This window comes from Schistocerca piceifrons, chromosome 1 (assembly GCF_021461385.2).
Source record: "Schistocerca piceifrons isolate TAMUIC-IGC-003096 chromosome 1, iqSchPice1.1, whole genome shotgun sequence".
NCBI lineage: Eukaryota > Metazoa > Arthropoda > Insecta > Orthoptera > Acrididae > Schistocerca > Schistocerca piceifrons.
In genome coordinates this window covers 529,881,182-529,903,421 of record NC_060138.1, presented here as the reverse complement: position 1 = coordinate 529,903,421, position 22,240 = coordinate 529,881,182, and the positions used below count along the sequence as shown (strand labels likewise).

Genomic DNA, 22,240 nt, shown 5'->3' with positions numbered 1-22,240 from the left:
TGTGTAACGTAGTTTCATAAGAAAGAGAAATGTGAAAGATAAACAATACAGACAAGGAGAGAAAAGATAGTTTCAAAATTTGATAACTAGAGAAGAGAGCTGAAGATTAGACGAGTAAACTGAGTAATTAACGTGGATGTACCGAATCGCACTGGGGAGATATGAGCTTAATGGCGCAATGTGACTAAAAGAAGGGATAGAGTGACAGCACACATCCCAATACATAAAGAAATAGAAGGGAGGAACCAAGGTATGGAAACAGTAAGTAGGTTCCAACGGTTGCAGGGTATCGTAGTTATGATAGACATGGGAAAGGTTACACAGGATATACTTGTATGGTGAGCATCAATCTGACTTTCGGACTGATGACTATGTCAACAAGTTAATAAAAACTTAAGAATTTTATTCAAAATTTTTATTTGTGGAAAGAAACTGTACAAATTAATTAAAGGCATATTTTCATTGTATCTTAAATAAATAAGGATCAGAAAAACGTCTCTGACCACTTTTAATCTCTGGTGTATGGAACCTTGTAATACATGGGGAGTTGGCTCGTTCTGTGCAGGGAACACAGCGTGTTGGCAAGCAGGAGTCCGTCACGAACGATCGTCACAGGGAGAAGAGCAGTGCGACGGTGGTGGCCAGCATGAGTGTGACCGCAGGACCCAGTGCAGCGGCGCCATCGTCGCTGTCCTCTTCAACTTGGCAGCCGTTGGAGTCCTGAGGCGTGTCTGTGTACCGGCTGCGAGGGAGTCCTAGTTCCTCCAGCTTCGCATCCACTTGCTGCGTCAGCTCCGCAGACATGTCACTCGTCCGTGAGAGCAGCCACGAGTTTTCTGAAAAAGTGTACGAGGTGGCGTTACGACAATCACTTGAAAACTTTAGCATATCAGGTGTGTAATTACCAGTGGCATAGCTGTGAAGTAACCTGTGTAAGGGGCTGTGCAAGGGGGTGTGGGGTTCCCAAGCCTATAATGCTCAGAACAGTGTGTACTGTTTATAAACCTCAATAAGTCACTACTGACAGAGAAACAGGGTACCCCAACGCTGAAATTGGTCTGTGATGTCTAAAAAGAACAGTAAATCACAGTATTCCAATTATGGTAAGAGCAATGTATAAGTCCTGTTAGGCACATCAGGGGGAGTAATGTGAAACCTTCATACATACCTGTATTCATAGCAGTGCATGGAGAGAAGGGTCACTAAGAGACACTAGGTAATGAAATGGGGACTCCATGTTGATGACATTGGTATGTACAGTCTAAAAACCTCAGTAAGGCACACCAGTTGGAGCAATGGGGGAGTCTCATGCTGAGAGTGGTATCCGCAGTCCAGAAATCTTAGTGACACATTTGAGATGGAGGAATGAGGGCGCCCATAGTGAGAATGGTATACACAGGGGCTGAGTAAGGCACACTAAATGGAGAAATAGGGGCCGTCCATGCTAAGAGTAGCATAGATTGATCGGAAAGGTCAGTAAATTACATTAAGCCAACAGTGGTAAGCACAGTGCATAGTCTTAATAAGGAGGCACATTAAAGGGAGCAATCAGGGATCCTCATACATACTCAGCGTGTTATGTAGAGGGCTAGCACATCAACATACACCAGATAAATCAATGGAGACCTACCATGTCAAGAGTGGATTATGAACCTCAGTAAGTCATGCCAGGAAATGAGTTTTGTAGGGACTCAAAAGCTCGACCTGAATTACTTCAGAAATAACACCCAGTCGTAGAGGAATGATATCTGTTCACTGGTTTCAGTGAATTCCCTTCTCTCTTAGCGGACATGTAGCAAAAAGGCTACAGTTAATGGATTGCCTATACCTTCACAGCAGGTCACTTTCTAGAAATGAAAAAGAGTGCATCACCATGCTTTTGAGGAGGCTAGAGACGTGGCCTACTGCCTAATAGGTCTTGGGGGATACTATGTGTTGATGTGTTGTAAATAACGACTAAAGACAGAGATGCAATCCGAAAAATAGCCTCAAAAAGTAGTATCAGGTCAGATGAACTGTCGTGGCACACCTGAAGGCCGAAAACTGCATAGCATCAAGGCCTACTAGTGCTTCAAAAATGGTTCAAATGGCTCTGAACACTATGGGACTTAACATCTGTGGTCATCAGTCCCCTAGAACTTAGAACTACTTAAACCCACCTAACCTAAGGACATCACACACATCCATGCCCGAGGCAGGATTCGAACCTGCGACCGTAGCAGTCGCGTGGTGCCTACTAGTGAAACTGTCCCATACCACCTTTCATGCACATTACATACTAGTCTTGGCATGGTGGTCACTCATTCATTCAACTGTATGCCTTACTGAGCATACCCACTACTCCAAGCATGCAGACACCATTTCATCATATGATGTACCTTATTAATGTTTATAGACTGTATGTACGAGTCTCGGAATGGACACCCACATTGCTATAACCCATGCCCGCTACTGAGCTTGTACACTGTGCGTACTTCACTTAGGATGGCGTTCCCTGTGCCTTACTGAGATTTATAGACTGTATGTACCACTGTCCGTATGGGCTGCCTAGGGCTACACCTCATGTGTGTTATTGGGCATGTACACAGTGCAATGTGAATACCAATCTAGGCATGAGGATCATCAAGTGCTCCTTCTGATGTGCCTTAATGAGCTTTGTAGGATGTGCATACTCTCAGAATGGGGCTTCCCCATTGCTCCATCTGGTGAGCCTGGGGTGATTTATAAATTGCATATACTAACATCAGTACAGGGCATGTTCTAGTGTTCTCATTTCATACTATCGCAAGTAACTTCTCCATAGAATTCTTGTTATTTTCTTTTCACTGGTCTGAGTGAAGATAGCGAGATCGTCTGCAGAAGCTAGGCACTTTACTTTGAATCTCTGTCCTAAGCTCCCAATTCCTTTCTCCCATTCTTTGATGTCTTGATTTAAAACTATATTAAACAGAAGTGGTGAGAGGGAATCTTCTTGTCGAACTTTTGTGCGTACTTCAAAAGCCCCAAGTATTTCACCAAGGAACTTCACTTGAGATGATGCGTCCATGAGAGTCCGTCACATCATTCGCCTAGTCTTGCTGTCTACTCTGAGTTCTTCTGAAGTGTGCAGAATGGTTTGTCCGTCAACAGAGCCATATGCCTTCTTAAAGCCCACAAAGGTGACAAACGTGTCGCACTTCCACATATCCATAACATTGTCTTCAGATACCAAATCTGCTCAGCACACCATCTACCTTCACTGAAATTTGCTCGGTCTTCACCAATCAAATTATTTGCTTGCTGTTCAACCATGTTACAGAGAGCTTTGGATAAAATCCTTTACTTAAATGGTAGAGGAGATAGGCCTCTTGTTGAGGTCTGCCCTATCACCTCTTTTATAAAACGGACGTATAATAGCTTCCTTCCAGTCCTTTGCAATCGTTTCAGTTTTCCATATTTCTTTTAAGAGTGCATAAATTCTTCTTATAAGGTCACGTCCTCCTACTTTTAACGTTCCTGAAGTCATGCCATCCCGTCCAGGAAAGATGTGTCTCTGGCTTGTGATTAGACTATTACTACAGAATATGAATTAACAATAAAAATAAACTCCACTCAGGGCCAAGAGGGAGGATAGCAGATCGACAGAGGGGTGGGAGGAAATGGACATAGAGAGGGGAAAGAAGGAGATGGACCTGAAGACCTGAAGAGATAGAGAGAGAGAGGGGGGGGGGGGGGAGGGCAGGGAGTTGGAGAAGATGGTCAAAGAGATGGGGAGGAGATGATGGAGAGAGAGGAAGAAGAAGGAGGAGACAAGCATAGAGAGAGGGAGGAGGAGACAGAGACAGGACGGAGAAGGAGATCAGGATGTATATACAATTTCCATATATATTAGAAGCCTGTATTTTCTCTTTTATTTATTTTCCATTAAGCTAGACTGAGCCACAGTAACACGTGGCTGCATACAGCTAGTGTATACACGATCCAGTCACATTAGTGCGACTACAGCCTAACGTCAACGTGGAATAAGGTATCACAGACACATGTGACAGTGACAGCAGTGGAGGCTATATTAGGAATGTCGGAAGGACGCAGAAAACACTGCATTAGTTATCGTAATGCGGAAATGGAGCCATTTCTCTGACGTCCAAAAGGGCATGATTATTGGCCTTGAGGCGAAGGGTCGAATCGTTTTGGAAGCGGAAAAGTTAGTAAACTATTCGTGTGCCGCCATGATTAAGGTATATCTTGCATGACAAAATGGTGCTACCCAGAGCTGGCGCTGAGGCAACTGTGGTGGGCCACGGGTAATAGATTACAGTGGTGACTAATGGCTGCAGAAATGTGTAAGAGTGAATAGATGTTAACTGTTGGGCAATCCCAGATGAACCTATGGGCTACCAACAGTGTCTCCTCAACGACCGTTCAGCGAACATTACTGTGCATGGGTCTCCTTAGTGTAGGAGATCATGCAACCACACTGACTGCTGTTCATCAGCGACAAGGACTGGAATTTGTACGTCAGTACTGAAAATGGACGGCCACTGAGTGGCGACAGGTGACCTTTCCATATGATTCACATTTTATGCTCATCAGACAGATAGTCAGTCGTTGGTGTACACGGCCCTGTAACAATCGTCGGAAGTGTCCAGGCCAGAGGAGGGAGCATTTTGGTCTGGGGAACGTTTCCATGGCATTCACTGCATGATCTGGTCATTCAGGAAGGCACAGTGGGTCAACATAAGTATGTATCTATCTTTGGGGACCACGTCTATTCAGTACATGCAGTTTGATTTGTCCTCGGCATGATGGCATCGACCAGCAGGACAATGTAGCACGTTGCACAGCTCGCAGTGTACGTACTTGAGTCTAAGAGCACCGGGATGAGTTTAGTATACTCCCATGACCACCAAACTCCCCGGATTTAAACCGAATGGAGAATCTTTGGGACCACCTCGATTGGGCTGTTCCTGCTTCTTATCTGAACCGAGAAACCTATCGCAGTTGGCCACAGTCGGCATGGCTCCACATCCATAGCGGTACCTTCCAGAACTTTACTGAGTCTCTTTGTGCTCAACTGCACTGCAAAATATGGTTATTCAGGCTTTTTTCAGGTGGTCTTATTTATGTGACTGGAACATGAATATCAATATTGTGAAAATTAACTACCCTCTAACATTCCGTTGTGTTATACTCTACGTTAGTTTTATGTCTAAAGATTTCTATCCGTTAAGAATGACATACTCTGCTCTGTTTGCTATGAAATCATCAGTGCAGTCACGTAGCTAGTTTGATGCGCTAGCACTTTGTTCATTTGGCAGCAATGCGCAACTGTATTAAAGTCCGGGGACATGATATCTCCCAGAGCATCGGTATATACGGTTTTCAGGAACATGAAGACAAACACGGCAATCTGATTTCACACTATCGCTGTTTTCGGAAAGCATGTTGATCCCTTCAGGGGAGACAGTCAGTGTTCAGAAAAGTCATAAAACAACAGCATGAAACATCCGAAACTCTACTGCAGAACGACGTCAGAGCAGTAGGCGTGAAGTCAACCACCATCCTTGAAAACGGGACTGATTTGTTTTTCCTATCACAGGGAATACTTTGGGTCTCCAGCGATCTACTCGACACTACTGCTAGAAGAGAAGCAACTTGTTTCATATGTAAACAGCACTGGATAATAAAGGATAAACACTTACCCGTTATGTTGGAGGTTTCATCTGTAGGCTCCCTGCAGGCCCAGACAATTGAGTAGCTGTCGTAGTCAGTATCCAGTACCCAATACGGACCTGTCACTGTCAACACACATGAAATAAGCAAGTCTGGACACAAAAATACAGGGTGTTACAAAAAGATACTACCAAACTTTCAGGAAACATTCCTCACACACAAATAAAGAAAAGATGTTATGTGGATATGTGTCCGGAAATGCTTAATTTCCATGTTAGAGCTCATTTTAGTTTCGTCAGTATGTGCTGTACTTCCTCGATTCACCGCCAGTTGGCCCAATTGAAGGAAGGTAATGTTGACTTCGGTGCTTGTGTTGACATGCGACTCATTGCTCTACAGTACTAGCATCAAGCACATCAGTACGTAGCATCAACAGGTTAGTGTTCATCACGAACGTGGTTTTGCAGTCAGTGCAATGTTTACAAATGTGGAGTTGGCAGATACCCATTTGATGTATGGATTAGCACGGGGCAATAGCCGTGGCGCGGTACGTTTGTATCGAGACATATTTCCAGAACGAAGGTGTCCCGACAGGAAGACGTTCGAATCAACTGATCGGCGTCTTAGGGAGCCCGGAACATTCCAGCCTATGACTCGCGACTGGGGAAGCCCTAGAACGACGAGGACACCTGAATTGAACGAGGAAATTCTTCGTGCAGTTCACGATAACCATAATGTCAGCGTCAGAGAAGTTGCTGCTGTACAAGGTAACACTGACCACGTCACTGTATGGAGAGTGCTACAGGAGAACCAGTTCTTTCCGTACCATGTACAGTGTGTGCAGGCACTATCAGCAGCTGATTGGCCTCCACGGGTACACTTCTGCGAGTGGTTCATCCAACAATGTGTCAATCCTCATTTCAGTGCAAATGTTCTCTTTACGGATGAGGCTTCATTCCAACGTGATCAAATTGTAACTTTTCACAATCAACATGTGTGGACTGACGAGAATCCGCACGCAATTGTGCAATCACGTCATCAACACAGATTTTCTGTGAACGTTTGGGCAGGCATTGTAGGTGATGTCTTGATTGGGCCCCATGTTCTTCCACCTACGCTCAATGGAGCACGTTATCATGATTTCATACGGGATACTCTACCTGTGCTGCTAGAACATGTGCCATTACATGTGGTTCACGCACGATGGAGCTCCTGCACATTTCCATCCTCCACGCTCTCCTGACCTCAACCCTCTTGACTTTCATTTATGGGGGCATTTGTAAGCTTTTGTCTACGCAACCTCGGTACCAAATGTAGAGACTCTTCGTGCTCGTATTGTGGACGGCTGTGACACAATACGCCATTGTCCAGGGCTGCATCAGCGCATCAGTGATTCCATGCGACGTAGGGTGGATGCATGTATCCTCGCTAACGGAGGACATTTTGAACATTTCCTGTAACAAAGTGTTTGAAGTCACTCTGGTACGTTCTGTTGCTGTGTGTTCCATTCCATGATTAATGTGATTTGAAGAGAAGTAATAAATGAGCTCTAACATGGAAAGTAAGCGTTTCTGGACACATGTCCACATAACATATTTTCTTTCTTTGTGTGTGAGGAATGTTTCCTGAAAGTTTGGCCGCACCTTTTTGTAACACCCTGTATACATGTAAGTTTTCTACATCTTCCAGTGTAAAAAGAAATTTCTTTGGTGTACACTTTAATCGAATGGTATTTAGAAATAGTGTACCATTTCATCTTTTAAACAATATTATATGCTCACTGCCACTTCCGTTATACATCCACTAGTGGAATCAATACCTTCTTGAGGTTGCTGGTGTATGTAGCAGACGTCACATGCAAATTACATGATACTGACCTGTCACACCTGGGAAGTGCACCGTGAATTTGGCCTCTCCGGAGTCAGGGTCGTCCAACTCGGCCCAGCCGATGATGTCGTTAAAGGTCCCAGTAGATGCGCTGAACAGTCTGTTGTGTACGGTCACGTTGTTCTCGCCAGCCACTGTGTACTCCGCAGTGATGCACTGGCCGCCCTCCTCGAACGGAGCCTCTCCCAACCTGGCGATCTCGTACCACACGCCCTGATACTGCGCAAACATACAGGAGGCAAAGTGGTCAGTAGCATGTCAGTAGTCAGAAGTTCACAGCTGCAACCGCCATAACTACATCGGGAGTTACCTTAGAAGTGTCAAATTCCGTGGCAGCCGGCTTGTCGCATGTGCTGACTCTGACAGTGCACTGTTGTGGATCCTGTGGGGTGTCTGTGTAGCGGCTCCGTGGCAGATCCAGCGCCTCCAGCCTGTCATTCACCTGCTGCTCCTGCTCTTCTGTCAGCTGGGCTCTCCGTGACAGGATCCAGGAGTTCTCTGCAAAACATACCGTACGGCTTGTTAGCATTTGCCAATTTTGCTACTTTCAAATTCAGATTCGCAGATTTCGACAGTCACTTTCGACTGTCTATTCTTTCTTGTCGAACGACATATAGCTGACTAATTGATGAATACTGTGTGCTCTAGCATATTTTGTTCACTCATCTGGCCCTGAGAGAAATTCAATAAACATAGTTATTGCATTACACTTGATTCACATACGGACGATGTACGAAGATGGTTCGTTAAGTGAAAATAAATTTCTTGAGTGGACATTTCCCTACTATGATATTTACGTCTAGCCCCCTTCAGTTGAAACATAGTGCAATACATTACAATGTGTGATGATTTACAGTCATGGTTTGCACATATAAATGTGGATATAGCTTCGATAAAGACTCTGGCCATTCCTCACCGAGTAGTGTAGCAGTCTCGTGAGAGCTTTAGGAGGAACACGTTGGTACTGAATCCCGTGCAGAATCACGACATTGCTCCATCAGTCTGTCGTTGTGACGGTCAGTCATTGTAGTAATATTTTATCAATATATATTGTAACCCTGTTGACGTTAACGATCGGTGCCGCCTTGTGATTCTGCTATAGAAATTGGTCGATCCAACACTATTCTCGTTAATCAATAGAACTGTTATCAAAGTATCTCCAAATCACGCAGTTATTCACTTTTTTAAATAAAATATACGCGTCAGAAGCTATTTCATGCTTAAACAAGTTATCATTTTTCTTGTACTGCGCAAAAATTTCGCTGATAACAGCGCTTTTTACGTATGTTGACTGGATATTACCTGAGTTATTTAATTTGTGTAAAAGAATTCTATAGCATATAGATGGTAATAGCGTAGTCAAGTCGCGTCTGAAATAGATTGCATACAATTTTTATTTGCTAGGACAAGCAAGAACACGCATTCTAATAGATTTATATCAATTATTCGTTTGTAGGGAGTCCTTGACATAAATGCTGCAATATTTATGTTCCGACCTAAATCCTCAGACTGTATGCAAAGGGCATAAGCGAGTTAGCAATAAATTGTACTTCTTCAAAATAAAATCCAATGTTACCGTTCTATCAGGTTGGTGTGTATATTCGTTGCGTTTTCCCAAAAGTTCACAACAGATACGAATAAAAAGGTACTCTGGTCATGAATAATCTATTTTTCTTCAGTATTTACAACAGTTTGTCAACGCTAGGGTAACTCTTCGATTCCGCGACCGTAGGAATCACGTGGTTTTCAGGCTAAGAACTCATCCAGTCATGTTCGGAGCATATTTTCATCTGGCATGATGTTCGTTGGAGGTTGTTCGACAGAGAGCGGAAAAGATGAAAATCTGATGGCGCAAGATTAGGTGAATAAGGTGGGTGCGGAACGACTTCCCAACGCAGTTTCAGTATAGTGTCTTTCTTGACAGTCTAGCAGAATGCAAGTGGGCATTATCATGGAGTACCATGACTTTACGCAGGCTTCCTGGTCATTGTTCTTTGACTGAGTCTGCAAGACGTCTCAATGGTTGACAGTACGTATCAGCAGCGATGGCTACATCTCGGGGAAGCAATTCGTAGTACAACATACCGTCGCCGTTCCATGTTATCTTTTGTGGATGTGCGAAGGTCTTTGTAAGTGGAATTTCTGCTTTGCTTGGGCTCATCGATTCCTTTCTTTTCCTTCTGTTGGCGTAAAGACACCACGCCTCGTCACCAGTAACGAAACAGGATAGGAATGGCAGGTATTGTTCACAAGCCAACTGAGGACGAGAAAGCAGAGATGCACATACAGCTGAGCCGTGGCTATTTTTATCTTGGCGGCATGCAATTTCACTGGCGTCACTAACGACTTTGGTTGCCAATGTCGATTTGATCGTGTGCCGCGAGCTAAGGTCTTTGGTCGAAGTGTGTATGTTGTTGGTTTGGTGGGGCCTGGAGAGGGAGTTGGCTGAAGGGCACGTGATTGGAAGCGGCGAATGGTTAAATTGGTCAGGGACAAGCCATGCCGGACCGCTTAAGGATTGGTAGCGGCGAGCTGTGGCAAGACCTACGGACGTCACACGCAAGCTGTTCAGTAACTTCCAGGCATACTCTGCAAGCTCAAATGTTATGGCACCTCGACGACCACTTGTACCTATTGGAGGCAATAACACCCTGGCTGGACGCTTGCCAAGTCACGGCTCCTTCGAACATGAGTGAAGTTAAGTGTTGTTTTCTTATTTCTGAGTAGTTGATATTGTAAGGCCACGTCTGTGTTATGTATGAAGATGGTATCTGTTCTTTTGGACATGTTCGAAAGAAACAGATACCATCTTCATATATAGTTAAGGCTAACAGGCCATTGACCTTCTCCTTCTGTGCTGGATGCACACACATTGCCCGAACTCTTACGAGACTCGGTAAAATTGTCTGCCTTGAGTAATGAGTGTAATGGGCAGGGGCACTACGAATGTAGTGTGTGGACATTAAGTTGGAATGTGGGTTTCACGTGGAGCGTGCAAGGGATAAATCCCTGCAGTCGCACTATCCTTTGTACCCTCAGTGACTCAGACTGATAGAGCATCAGCCATGTAAGCAGGAGGTCCTGGGGTCGATTCCCGGTCAGGGTACACATTTCCAACTGTTCCCATTCATGTATGTCCGCAGCTCGTGGTCGTGCGGTAGCGTTCTCGCTTCCCACGCCCGGGTTCCCGGGTTCGATTCCCGGCGAGGTCAGGGATTTTCTCTGCCTCGTGATGACTGGGTGTTGTGTGATGTCCTTAGGTTAGCTAGGTTTAAGTAGTTCTAAGTTCTAGGGGACTGATGACCATAGATGTTAAGTCCCATAGTGCTCAGAGCCATTAGAGCCCCCATTCATGTATATCAACGCCTGTCGACAGCTTAGGGTCTTGATTTAATTATCATTTCATTTTGTGTTATGTAGAACTGGATCAGTTATGTAAACACAACTATGAGTGACTGAGTGCATGATCATTGGTGAGTGTTACTGATTGCAATTTGTGTTCCGGGCTATATGCCATGCAAGTGTATGAGTGTTCCCTGTTATAAGTTCCACAGATGGAATTGCATTATAACATAATCTGTGTGGGAGGCAAAGCAACCTTTGTAGATGAGTATGCTTGAGTTATTGCATCAGCAGGCGCTGGTATTTTCACTTCTGAATAATAGTAATTTTAAGGAGAGGTAAACTTGTATCGGTAGTCGCTTGTGCGATTATTTCAAATTTTCTGCGCCTCAGGTATTTTTGTGTGTAGCCTTATTTGTGCAGATTTCTGCACAACCTCATGAATCCATGGACCCTGCATGTCATGAGGGAACTGTTCAAGCTAGTGGAGGCTCTGTAATGACGTAGGGCGTGTGCAGTTGGTATGATATGGGACACCTGATACGTCGAGATACGGCTCTGGCAGGTGACACGTACATAAGCATCCTGTCTGATCACCTGCATCCATTCAACTCCATTGTTCATTTCGAAGGACTTGGACAATTCCAGCAGAATAATGCGAAACCTCACACGTCCAGAATTGCTACAGACTGGCTGCAGCAACATTCTTCTGAGTTTAAATGCTTCCGATGACCATCAAATTTACCAGACATGAACATTAAAGCATATCTGCGATGCATTGCAACGTGCTGTTCAGAAGAGATCTCCAACCCCTCGTCGCCTCCGGATTTATGGGGAGCCTTGCAGGATTCGAGGTGTCAATCCCTCAAACACTACTTCAGACATTGTTCGAGTCCATGTAACGGCGTGTTGCGGCACTTCTGCACGTTCGCTGGGGCCCTACACGATTAGGCAAGTGTACCAGTTTCTTTGGCCCTTCAGTGTAAATTCAAATAGTCGCAGCCCTTAGGCTCCTTAATTGTATTGGTAAATAAATGTTTGTAATGTGTTTTCTGACATCAAATATCTTAAAGTAGTAGGGAGGTGAATCTCTGTAAAAACATTATACAGGGACATCAGGAGTGACTTGAAAAAGCAAATGCGTTATTTCTTACTCTTTTGGGTTTGTGAAAATAAATACGCGTAAAAGCCAAGTTAAGGAACATTGGTTTAACATTCTGAAACAAGGACGTAACTTTATTAGCTACGACGACTGTCAAGAAGCCTAAAAGGCAAAATCATTAATGATCAGCAATGGGGATCTACAGCGTGTCACTTTTAACTCAGAAGTGAATATTGGTGCAATAGCGATATTTTCTTATCAGTTTGTATTAGTCTGTCACAGTAAGACCGCTGAGCTTAGGAAACGCGGCATGTTGAAGTGTCACTGCGCGAAATGTTCTGCACAGTCTTTCACCACAATGAAACTGAACTTACACAAGTGCAGACATGTAACTCCTAAAGTGAAATAGTGGAATTATTTGAAAAGAACTTCAATTGTGCGTACAATCATTCCCTGCATGAACAACTACGCTGAAGAGCCAAAGAAAGTGGTACGCCAGCCTAGTATCATATAGGGCCCCCGCGGGCACATAGGAGTGCCACAACAAGACGTGGCATGGACTCAAGTAATGTCTGAAGTAGTGCTCGAGGGAACTGACACCATGAATCCTGCAGGGCTGTCGATAAGTCCGTAAGAGTACCAGGAGGTGGAGACCCCTTCTGAAGAGCACGTTGCAAGGCATCCCAGATATGCTCAATAATGTCCATGTCTGGGGAGTTTGGTAGCCAGTGGAAGTGGTGAAGTGGCGCCCTCCGTCGGTAATGCTGGAATTCAATATGGTTTTGGCCCACCCTTAGCCTTGATGACAGCTTCCACTCTCGCAGGCATACGTTCAATCAGGTGCAGGAAGGTTTCTTGGAGAATGACAGCCCATTCTTCACAGAGTGCTGCACTGACGAGAAGTATCGATGTCGGTCGGTGAGGCCTGGCACCAAGTCGGCGTTCCAAAACATCCCAAAGATGTTCTATAGGATTCAGGGATTCAGGTCAGGACTCTGTGCGGGCCAATCAATTACAGGGATGCTATTGTCATGTAACCATTCCGCCACTGACGTGCATTATGAACAGCAGCTCTATCGTGTTGAAAGATGCAGTCGCCATCCCCCAATTGCTCTTCAACAGTGGGAAGCAAGAAGTTAAGTAAAACTCAATGTAGGCCTGTGGTGGAATTTTTTTTTGGAAATATGTGGTAAGGTCTTATGGGACAAAACTGCTGAGGTCATCGGTCCCTGAGCTTACAAACCACTTAATCTAACGTAAACTAACTTACGCTAAGGACAACACACACTCGAACCTCCGACGGGTGAGCCGCGCGGACAGTGGCAAGGGGCCTAATACCGCTCGGCTACCCCGCACTGTTCCTGTGCTGAGACAATGCGATGGGAAACAAGGAGTGCAAGCCCACTTCATGAAAAACACGACCACACCATAACACCATCGCCTCCGAATTTTACTGTTGACACTGCACGCGCTGGCAGATGACGTTCACAGGGCATTCGCCATACACACACCCTGTGATCGGATCGCCACATTGTGTATCGTGGTTCTTCACTCTACCCAACGCTTTTCCGCAGTTCAATCGTCCAATGTTTATTCTCCTTACACCTAGCGAGGCGAAGTTTGGCACTTACCGGCGTGAAGTGTGGCTTATGAGCAGCCACTCGACCACGAAATCCAAATTTTCTCACCTCCCGCCTAACTGTCATAGTACTTGCAGTGGATCCTGGTGCAGTTTGGAACTCCTTTTTGATAGTCTGGATAGATGTCTGCCTATTAGACATCACGACCCTCTTCAACTGTCGGCGGTCTCTGTCAGTCAACAGACGAGATCGGCCTGTACGCTTTTGTGCTGTACGTGTCCCTTCACGTTTCCACTTCACTATCACATCGGAAATAGTCGGCCTAAGGATGTTTAGGAGTGTGGAAATCTCGCGTACAGACGTATGGCACAAGTGACACCCGATCACCTGACCAAGTTCGAAGTCTGTTAGTTCCGCGGAGCGCCCCATTCTGCTCTCTCACGATGTCTAATGACTACTGCGGTCGCTGATATGGAGTACCTGGCAGTAGGTGGCAGCACCAGGCACCTAATATGAAAAACGTATGTTTTTTGGGGGTGTCCGGATCATTTTTATCACATAGTGTATATAGGCGTTGCCGACCACAGTGCCGTATTCTGCCTGTTTGTACATCTCTGTATTTGAATGCACATCCCTATACCAGTTTCTTTGGCGGTTCAGTGAACATCTACATACGTACTCCGCAAGCCACTTTATGGAGGGTACTTTGTGCACCACAAACAATTGCAACACTTCCCGTTCCAATCGCGAATGGTGTGCGGAAAGAAATTTTGTTGGTCACCTTCCGTGCGATCTAGAACGTTTCTAATTTCATATTCATAACCCTTTCCTATAAAAACGTAGGACGATCCAAGATGTTGATTTACGCTTCCAATAACATTATCTCTCGAAAATTTGATAGAAAAATGCACAGCGCCTACTTTTAGCGTCTGCCTCTAAAGTTGGCTCCGCATCTCCGTGAAATCTTCGTATTTACTGAATAAACCTGTAATGACACACGCTGCTCTTCTTTAGATCTTTCGTAGTTTGTGTATCAGTTCGGTCTAGTACGGATTTCGGAAGGAAGAGCAATATTTAACTTCAGGATCACGGCATCTACTTGGGCGGCAGTACTTAGTGCTTTCTCGATGTCATGGAGAAATAGATCTGTTTTCGGAATCCATACTGATCCCTACAGAGCAGATTATCGATCCGCAGAAGTGCCATATTACTCGAGCATGAAACTTCAAAAATTCTTCAATAGGCTTGGTTTTCTTTGTCAAATCTAAACACCCTTGAAGCAAGGACTGGCCTGAACTTTTTTCTTATCACTAGGAATGCTGCAGGTTTCCTGCGACCAAAGCTACGCTTCTGCTAGAAGAGGAGTAAGTTATTTCGCCTACATATAGCAATGGACACCAAAAGAGAAATACTTACCCGTAATGTTTGAGGTTTCATCTGTAGGCTCCCTGCAGGCCCAGACAATTGAGTAGCTCTCGTAATCAGTATCCAGAACCCAATATGGACCCGTCACTGACAACACACGAAAAAACAACGATTTTTGAACACTGAAATGAGCATATAAGTAACTGTACAAAAAAAAATTAATTTCGTTCTTTACATTTAAATAGAGTGATCCTCAGAAATAATGTATGTTAGATCCTATCAGCGTTATTCAATACTTTATGCTCACAGTTACTTCTGTTACAGATCTAGTAGTGGAATCAATAGCTTGTTCAGGTGGTTAATGGATGTAGCCATTGTAACTTAAAAACCACGCCATACTGACCTGGTACGCCTGGGAAGTGCACCGTGAATTTGGCCTCTCCGGATTCAGGGTCGTCCCACTCGGCCCAGCCGATGATGTCGTTGAAGGCCCCCGCAGCCGTGCTGAACAGTCTGTTGTGTACGGTCACGTTGTTCTCGCCAGCCACTGTGTACTCCGCCGTGATGCACTGGCCGCCCTCCTCGAACGGAGCCTCTCCCAACCTGGCGATCTCGTACCACACGCCCTGATACTGTACAGACGCACGGGAGGTATAATGGTCAGTAGCTGTTCACAGCCACAATCACAACTGCCATAACTACATCCGGTGTTACCTGAGAAGTATCAAATTCGGTGACTACAGCCTTGTCGCACGTGCTGACTCTGACACTGCACTGTTGTGGGTCCTGTGGGGTGTCTGTGTAGCGGCTCCGTGTCAGACCCAGGGCCTCCAGCTTGTCATTCACTTGCTGCTCCAACTCATCTGTCAGCTGGGCACTCCGTGACAGGATCCACGAGTTCTCTGCAAAACGTACGAAAGGGCTGTGTTAACGTTTGCCAATTTTGCTACTTTCTAATGCAGAATTTGGAGATTTTGACGGCCACTATCGACTATCTGTTCTTTCTCGTGGAAGGATATATCTCTGACGACATGATGAATACCGGAGTGTTCTAGCGCACTTGGTTCGCTCGTTTGTCGAGCTGAATGAAATTCTGAAGGTAAAGTTTTTCCATTACTCCCATTTCGCATATGGAAGAAATACGAAAACGTTTCGTCATGTTACATTTAATTTTGTTATCGATATTACCCTGCAATGATATTTACATCTAGTTCCTTCAGTTGCAATATATTTCTTTTTGTAAACTCTCATCGCCAGTTTTGTAAAGGCCTCGTCGCTACGGCTGTGGAGGTCGAATTTGTGAGTTCGTTGAACGGCTTCTGGTTCAGTACACAGCTAAGACAATTTCTCTCTGCCACTATTACACACCTATGTCCCAGGGTCAGGTAACAGGATAGGAGAACGAAGGTTCTACAACACTCCAACCAATCAGTAACAAAGTCACAGAAATGAGTTAGAAGGGTTACTTATTTTTGTGACTGGTTGAAATATGAAGTCTGTAACACTGCTGGTAATATAACAAAATAAATGCTCTCAGTGCTTAAGTGCAAATAATCGTGGGCAGACTTCAATTTACAACAACTGTCTGTTCACTTCTAACAGTTCACTTAACCACGTTCCCAGTCTCAGTCACCTCTGGACGATGACCTATAACCAAGTGGGCGAGAGCTGCTCGTCTATCTTCCGAGTATGCTTCTGTCCGTTGCGGTCCGGTCGTTGGCGGATTGTACTCGGCTGGCAATTGACCGAGGCGAAGTCGATATCTTCATTGTTAGCGCCGCCCTTGGCGCTGGTGGAACTCGCGCAAGTGGCGAGTCTCTATGGCACTGGCACCAGCTCTCATCTCTGCACCTGTGGTGCTATTTCTCTGGCTGTGTCTTGTTCGGACGATACAGCAATTTTTGTGATGGCTACAAATGGAATTTGTCAAATAGTATGGTGACTATAGTTTGAATAAAGTGTGTCAACATTCTCAAAATGTTCAAATATGTGTGAAATCTTATGGGACTTAACTGCTAAGGTCATCAGTCCCTAAGCTTACACACTACTTAACCTAAATTATCCTAAGGACAAACACACACACCCATGCCCGAGGGAGGACTCGAACCTCACCACTCTCCGTTATTAGTATACCATACCTGTGGGAGCTTTAGGACTGAACACCTTTGTTCCGAATCCAGAGCTGAATTACAACCTTGCAGCATCAGTTGGACTGTCTGCGCTGTAACATTTTATCAAGATATTTTGTGAAGCTGTTGAAGATCAGTGGTTTCTCCTTGTGATTCCGCTATACAAATTTTATAGGTGTAAAGCTATTCTCTCTCGCTAGTCAAATGGACTGTTATAGGAGTATCTCAGCTTCAAGGACTCGCTCACTCTTCTTCAGTACAATGTATGCATCATTAATTACTTCATGTTTCTCACTGTTATGATAGTGCTCTTACTGCGGCAAAATTTCTAGAATAACGGCGCTTTTTCTTCCTTAAGTTGAGTGGACAGCGCGTGAGTTATTTGTTGAGAAGGGATGCGTAGCTTCGAAATAGATTAGCGTATTCAGGTCGCGACTGAAACATACCAAATGAAATTTATCCAATTAAAATTATCGACATAAAGGTTGCAGGAAATTGTATTCGAATTTAGATTCTCGGAGACTGTGCCAGATGTGTAAGAAATACAGGCTATTCAAAAAGAGGGAACAGATTTCAAACATTTAAATCCTCCAAATTACAAAAGGTAGCACCATAATTCCAATGTTCCTGGACAGATAACTGTTTAAAATTGGGACAGTGCGGGTAGACGTTCCAGTGTTGGCCGCATTGGCGCTGTCGTTTTCGTCTTCATGGAGAAAACTGTGACAGAACTAACCTATTAGGCACACTTCAAAACTGATTATTTCCTCACTTAAAGACGATTCAGATGACTTCATTTTCATACTAGATGGTGCTGCGCTTCATTTCTCTAAGCGCGTCCGACGTTACCTGAATGACATCTTTCCGGAACTTTAGACTGGAGGAGGAGGAGCAGAAAATGTACTTCATCGCCGGCCGCCTCCCATCGCCCCCCATGTCTCCAGAGCTCACACCTTCTGACTTTTGTGTGTGGCGTTACGTAGACGAACCCATATTTATCCCCCCCCCCCCCACCCCCCTCACCCTATGCCTGACGCTCTTTAAAGTTTGCGACCTCGCATTGTTGAAGCTGCTTGGTGTGTGGCAGGAAATGAGCCACTGTTTTGATATATGTCGTGTAACACATGGTGCTCACATTGAATGCATAAATAATAACTTTTTTCTTTCCAGGAACGTTGGAATTGTGTTTCTATCTTTTGTAATTTGGAAGCAATAAATGTTTGAAGTCTGTTCCTTATTTTTTAATGGGCCTGTATTACAATAAATCGTACATTTTTTTGCCATTTCTAGTTATAAAACCCCCAGAAAACGAAATATGTGAGCAACTGACGAAATTCTTGGTCTATTTGAATAAATTGTCAGTTGAATGGTTTAAAATGATTAAATGACAGTTTTCATAAGCTAAAAAAGGATATGGAAATTAATTATTCCTAGGAATAAATAAGAAAATTAAATGAGAAGCAGGAGAAAAGAATAAAAAAAGAAACCACCCCTCAAATTCGGAAAAAATATGTTATTTGAGTGTATGATGCAATTTCATAACAGATTATCTAAGCAGCGTCGTTCACGACACCTAACACCAAACCATTTGGCCGTAACCAAAACTTACATCAAGAGAGTCCACTTTTTTCTTATAGACAAGACATATTTGTGACAATAGGACAACGTTAATGATTGTTCCCTGATTCAATTGTAACCACCCAATCGTTCTGAAATTATTGTATGATTATTGTAAATAATCCATATTTCACATCTAGTAAACACTTTAATTCGTTATCCCATATGAAACAGGCATCGGTTACTGCTACAGACCTTAGTATCACAACAGGTCACATGGGAGACCTACTCGTTTGGCTAATTCCAAAATTATGTCTCAAATGAATGAAGAGAGTTGTTACATAGGTTTCGCACTGAATTAAAAGATTGTTTTGCAAAGTGACATTTATTGAACAGATTTTGGATGAGAAGATATCATATTATATACGCACACGTCCTGTGACGGTCTAGCTGATAGCTGACTAGACTCTGGTCGAAAAGATCTCGTCTTCAGTTCCAGGAACTGTTGGGGATTTGCCAATGTTCAGTCCCACGAGCAAAGCCCAGTTCCATTCAACCTGCTATCAAACTGAGTAGTGGAGGTCTTTCCTGGGGATACAAGGGGGCCAAGAGGATGGTATCGCCACCCTACCCCTCTTTGTGTCGTGGCAAATGGAAAGCTGCAGTGAGGCATGAAGTCCGTTCACAGATACAGTGCCACAGATTTTAGCGTTACGTTTTACACATTCAGCTGTAATCCACAAGCATCAGCTGAATACCAAATTCTAGAGTACTTTGGAAATATTACATGCTAGCAAAATCTATGACCTGTTTTGAAATCAGTTCGAAAATTAATTTAACATGAGACAAATTGTACATAAATTGTCAGTCGTTTTTATTTTGGGTAAAAATGTCCTTAATATCATTTTCGTACACCGGTGGACAGGTTTGCCGAACGACTGTGAACTCAAGTGTGGTTTCTAACACATTAATATACATTATAACCAATTCAGTGTGCAACAGAAAAAACTTTTATGTTATGGGTTATGTATTTATTAAGATAGTGCAGGCAGCGTAATTCTATTATTAAGTACATGTTTATACTTTACTTTGTGACATCATATTCCTTAAGGTTGGAGGGGAGATGAATGACTTTAAATACATTTTAGAGGGACGTCAAACGTCACTTAAGAAGGAGTTGACGTTGTTGTAGGTCACGTAGACCTGCAACAGTTCTAATTTTACAGTATGTCAAAGAAACTTAGGTTCGCAACACTGCAAACACATGTCAGCTGCCGGTCGTGAGTATCTATCGTTTCTTTTTTTAATTTTTTTTTTACAGATCCCTATCTATGACGATCTGCATTATTTACATTGCACATAGTTACAAAAATTGGCCCGATTCGAGAGGGCAACAGGGCTCTGTACAAACTTGGTTATGCGTATAGACAGTGCAGCCATTCCCAGTATGCAAGATCTCGACGGTTTTTTAACACTGGCGAGATATCAGCCACGGAGATTTCAAGACTTCGGGGGATATTTTAATTTCAAGTCTGAAATCACATAACAAATTAAGAAGGAAGTATATTTTTCGTATCATATAAGTACAGATTAACAATTTTCGGATTTTTTCCTTTATGTATACTGTGACACCTTGCTTGTTGCAAAATTTCATGAATCTAGATCAATGGAAAGTACTCTTTCGTTTTGATGAGTGAGTTTGCGAGTATCGAAATATGCCCCATTAAATGGCCGAATATTTTGACTGCAATAGTTGTAATGGAGAGTATTTTGAAGGGAATAACGTTCTTTTATAAAAAATTTGAAAAATATAGCTAACAACCAATAATTCCATTTCTTTGGGTACCCCTCGTATTATAACTTATTATGGTTGCATATGTGTTAACTTCCTGTTACAAACTACACACTTGCAGCGTTATCCATGTTTGGGGTCGTAAAAAGTAATATCTGAGCCCGAATTCAATGCAGCAAGCCCCAAATGCTACTTGATTATTCCATGTGATGAATTTAATAGGTGCACCCGATTACAGTTCCTTCGTTTCGAAGTTCACTAGCGCTGTCAGTATTTAGGGCTCCGTACCAAAGTCGGTGAAAACGGAACTCTTATGAGATCATTCTGTTGTCTGCCTGTCATTCTGTCCGACGATTCAGAACCCTTTTTTTCAGAAACGAGCAGACGTATCAAGCTGAAATTTATGTCACATACTAACTTCTATTGTCCCTTGGCGGTGTAATAAATGTGTGCAGGTGCGTTGTCCTGGTGGAAGAATCAGTCTCCTGTCTCTCATAAATCGGGTCCTTTTCGACGAACACTTGCGTAATCTATGACAGTTGTGTGTCATTGGTCTGTGAGCACAAGCTCTTAAAATTTTTCAATGTTTTCGTCGATTCGGGCAGTTGATGAACGTCCTGAATGATGTTTGTCAGCAATCTACATGTCGCCACTTTTAAATCGAGCAAAACACTTGGACACTTGAGTTTCTTCCATAGCGTCATCTTGGTAAGCTGTTTTCAACATTAAAACAGTATCAGCAGCATTTTTAACGAATAGAAAACAAAACTTCACAGCAGCACGTTGTTCACTTAAACTTACCGTCATGAAAAACGAAACAAGAACAAAACAGCCCTAGCAAAAACAATCATTGCAGATGAACAGAACAAGCCAAGTCGACAACACAGCCGGCTCTCAACTGGCAATGAGTTACGGTACTCCCGCCTAGCGTCAGAAATGCGTACTACACAAGCTCTCCCACGGCAATGTTATTCCGAATTTTTTTCTTTTATTTTTGTATCCCCACGTAACGCACTCTACCAGAAACAATTTTGTTTTTCTTAGCAGGAAGTTTACATGATAATTTTCATTCTCGAAATTCAGTCAGATGCATTGTTTTTAGACTCTTTCGGGTTTATGAAAATATGTATACGAAAAAGGGAGAGTCAGGTTTGGGATTGCTGATTTAACATTCTGAAACACGTATGTAGCGTGTAGCAATTTGATCCCAGTCCGCGTAATAATTCTCGTTTGCCCGCTCGCCAGATGAATTCTGGTTCGTAACAAATTTATGCTGTACTAGCTACGACGACTGTCAAGAAATGTAGAAGCCAAAATAATTTTTGACAAATACTGGTTACTTTGAGTCTATAACTGTTAACAAGGTAGATAATATTGGTGCAGTAGCGGTATTTTGTTATTAGGTTACATAGATAGGTATGTCGTAATAAACCCACTGAGCTTAGGATCATCACTGCGGAAGTTTAACTTCCACAAGTCCGTATTAGTTTTTTTTCGTGTAACTGCTAAAGTAAAATAGTGTAATTATTTAACTAGAACTTTAATGTAGACACAACTCATCCACGGATGAACAACCATTACAACTAAGTCTTCCTGTTACAGTTGCGAAAGGTATGCAGAAAGAACACTTGTTGATAAGCGTCCGTGTGAATTCCAATGTGTCTAGTTTTATATTCATGACTTTTTTCTAAAAATACATAAGAGGAAACAAGATGTTGGGTGACGCTCCCAGAAACATAAGCTCTCGGAAATTTAATAGCAAAGTACACCACGGTGCACAACGATTATCTTACAGCGTGTGCCACTGAAGTTGGCTTCGCATCTTCGAGGCTTT

At 43.4% G+C, this 22,240-nt stretch overlaps 1 protein-coding gene across 1 annotated transcript in view; it reads right to left on the bottom strand.

The window, feature by feature from the left end:
* Window positions 1-609: 609 nt before the first annotated feature.
* The window catches only part of LOC124746904, a 105,832-nt gene continuing 84,201 nt past the window's right edge, over window positions 610-22,240 (bottom strand). The window contains exons 18-24 of the mRNA XM_047248948.1: window positions 15,643-15,830; window positions 15,332-15,560; window positions 14,980-15,075; window positions 7,850-8,037; window positions 7,530-7,758; window positions 5,682-5,804; window positions 610-836 (exon numbers count right to left, since the gene is read on the bottom strand). Coding sequence (XP_047104904.1) covers window positions 610-836; window positions 5,682-5,804; window positions 7,530-7,758; window positions 7,850-8,037; window positions 14,980-15,075; window positions 15,332-15,560; window positions 15,643-15,830 — 1,280 coding nt within the window. The remainder of the gene's footprint in view (window positions 837-5,681; window positions 5,805-7,529; window positions 7,759-7,849; window positions 8,038-14,979; window positions 15,076-15,331; window positions 15,561-15,642; window positions 15,831-22,240) is intronic.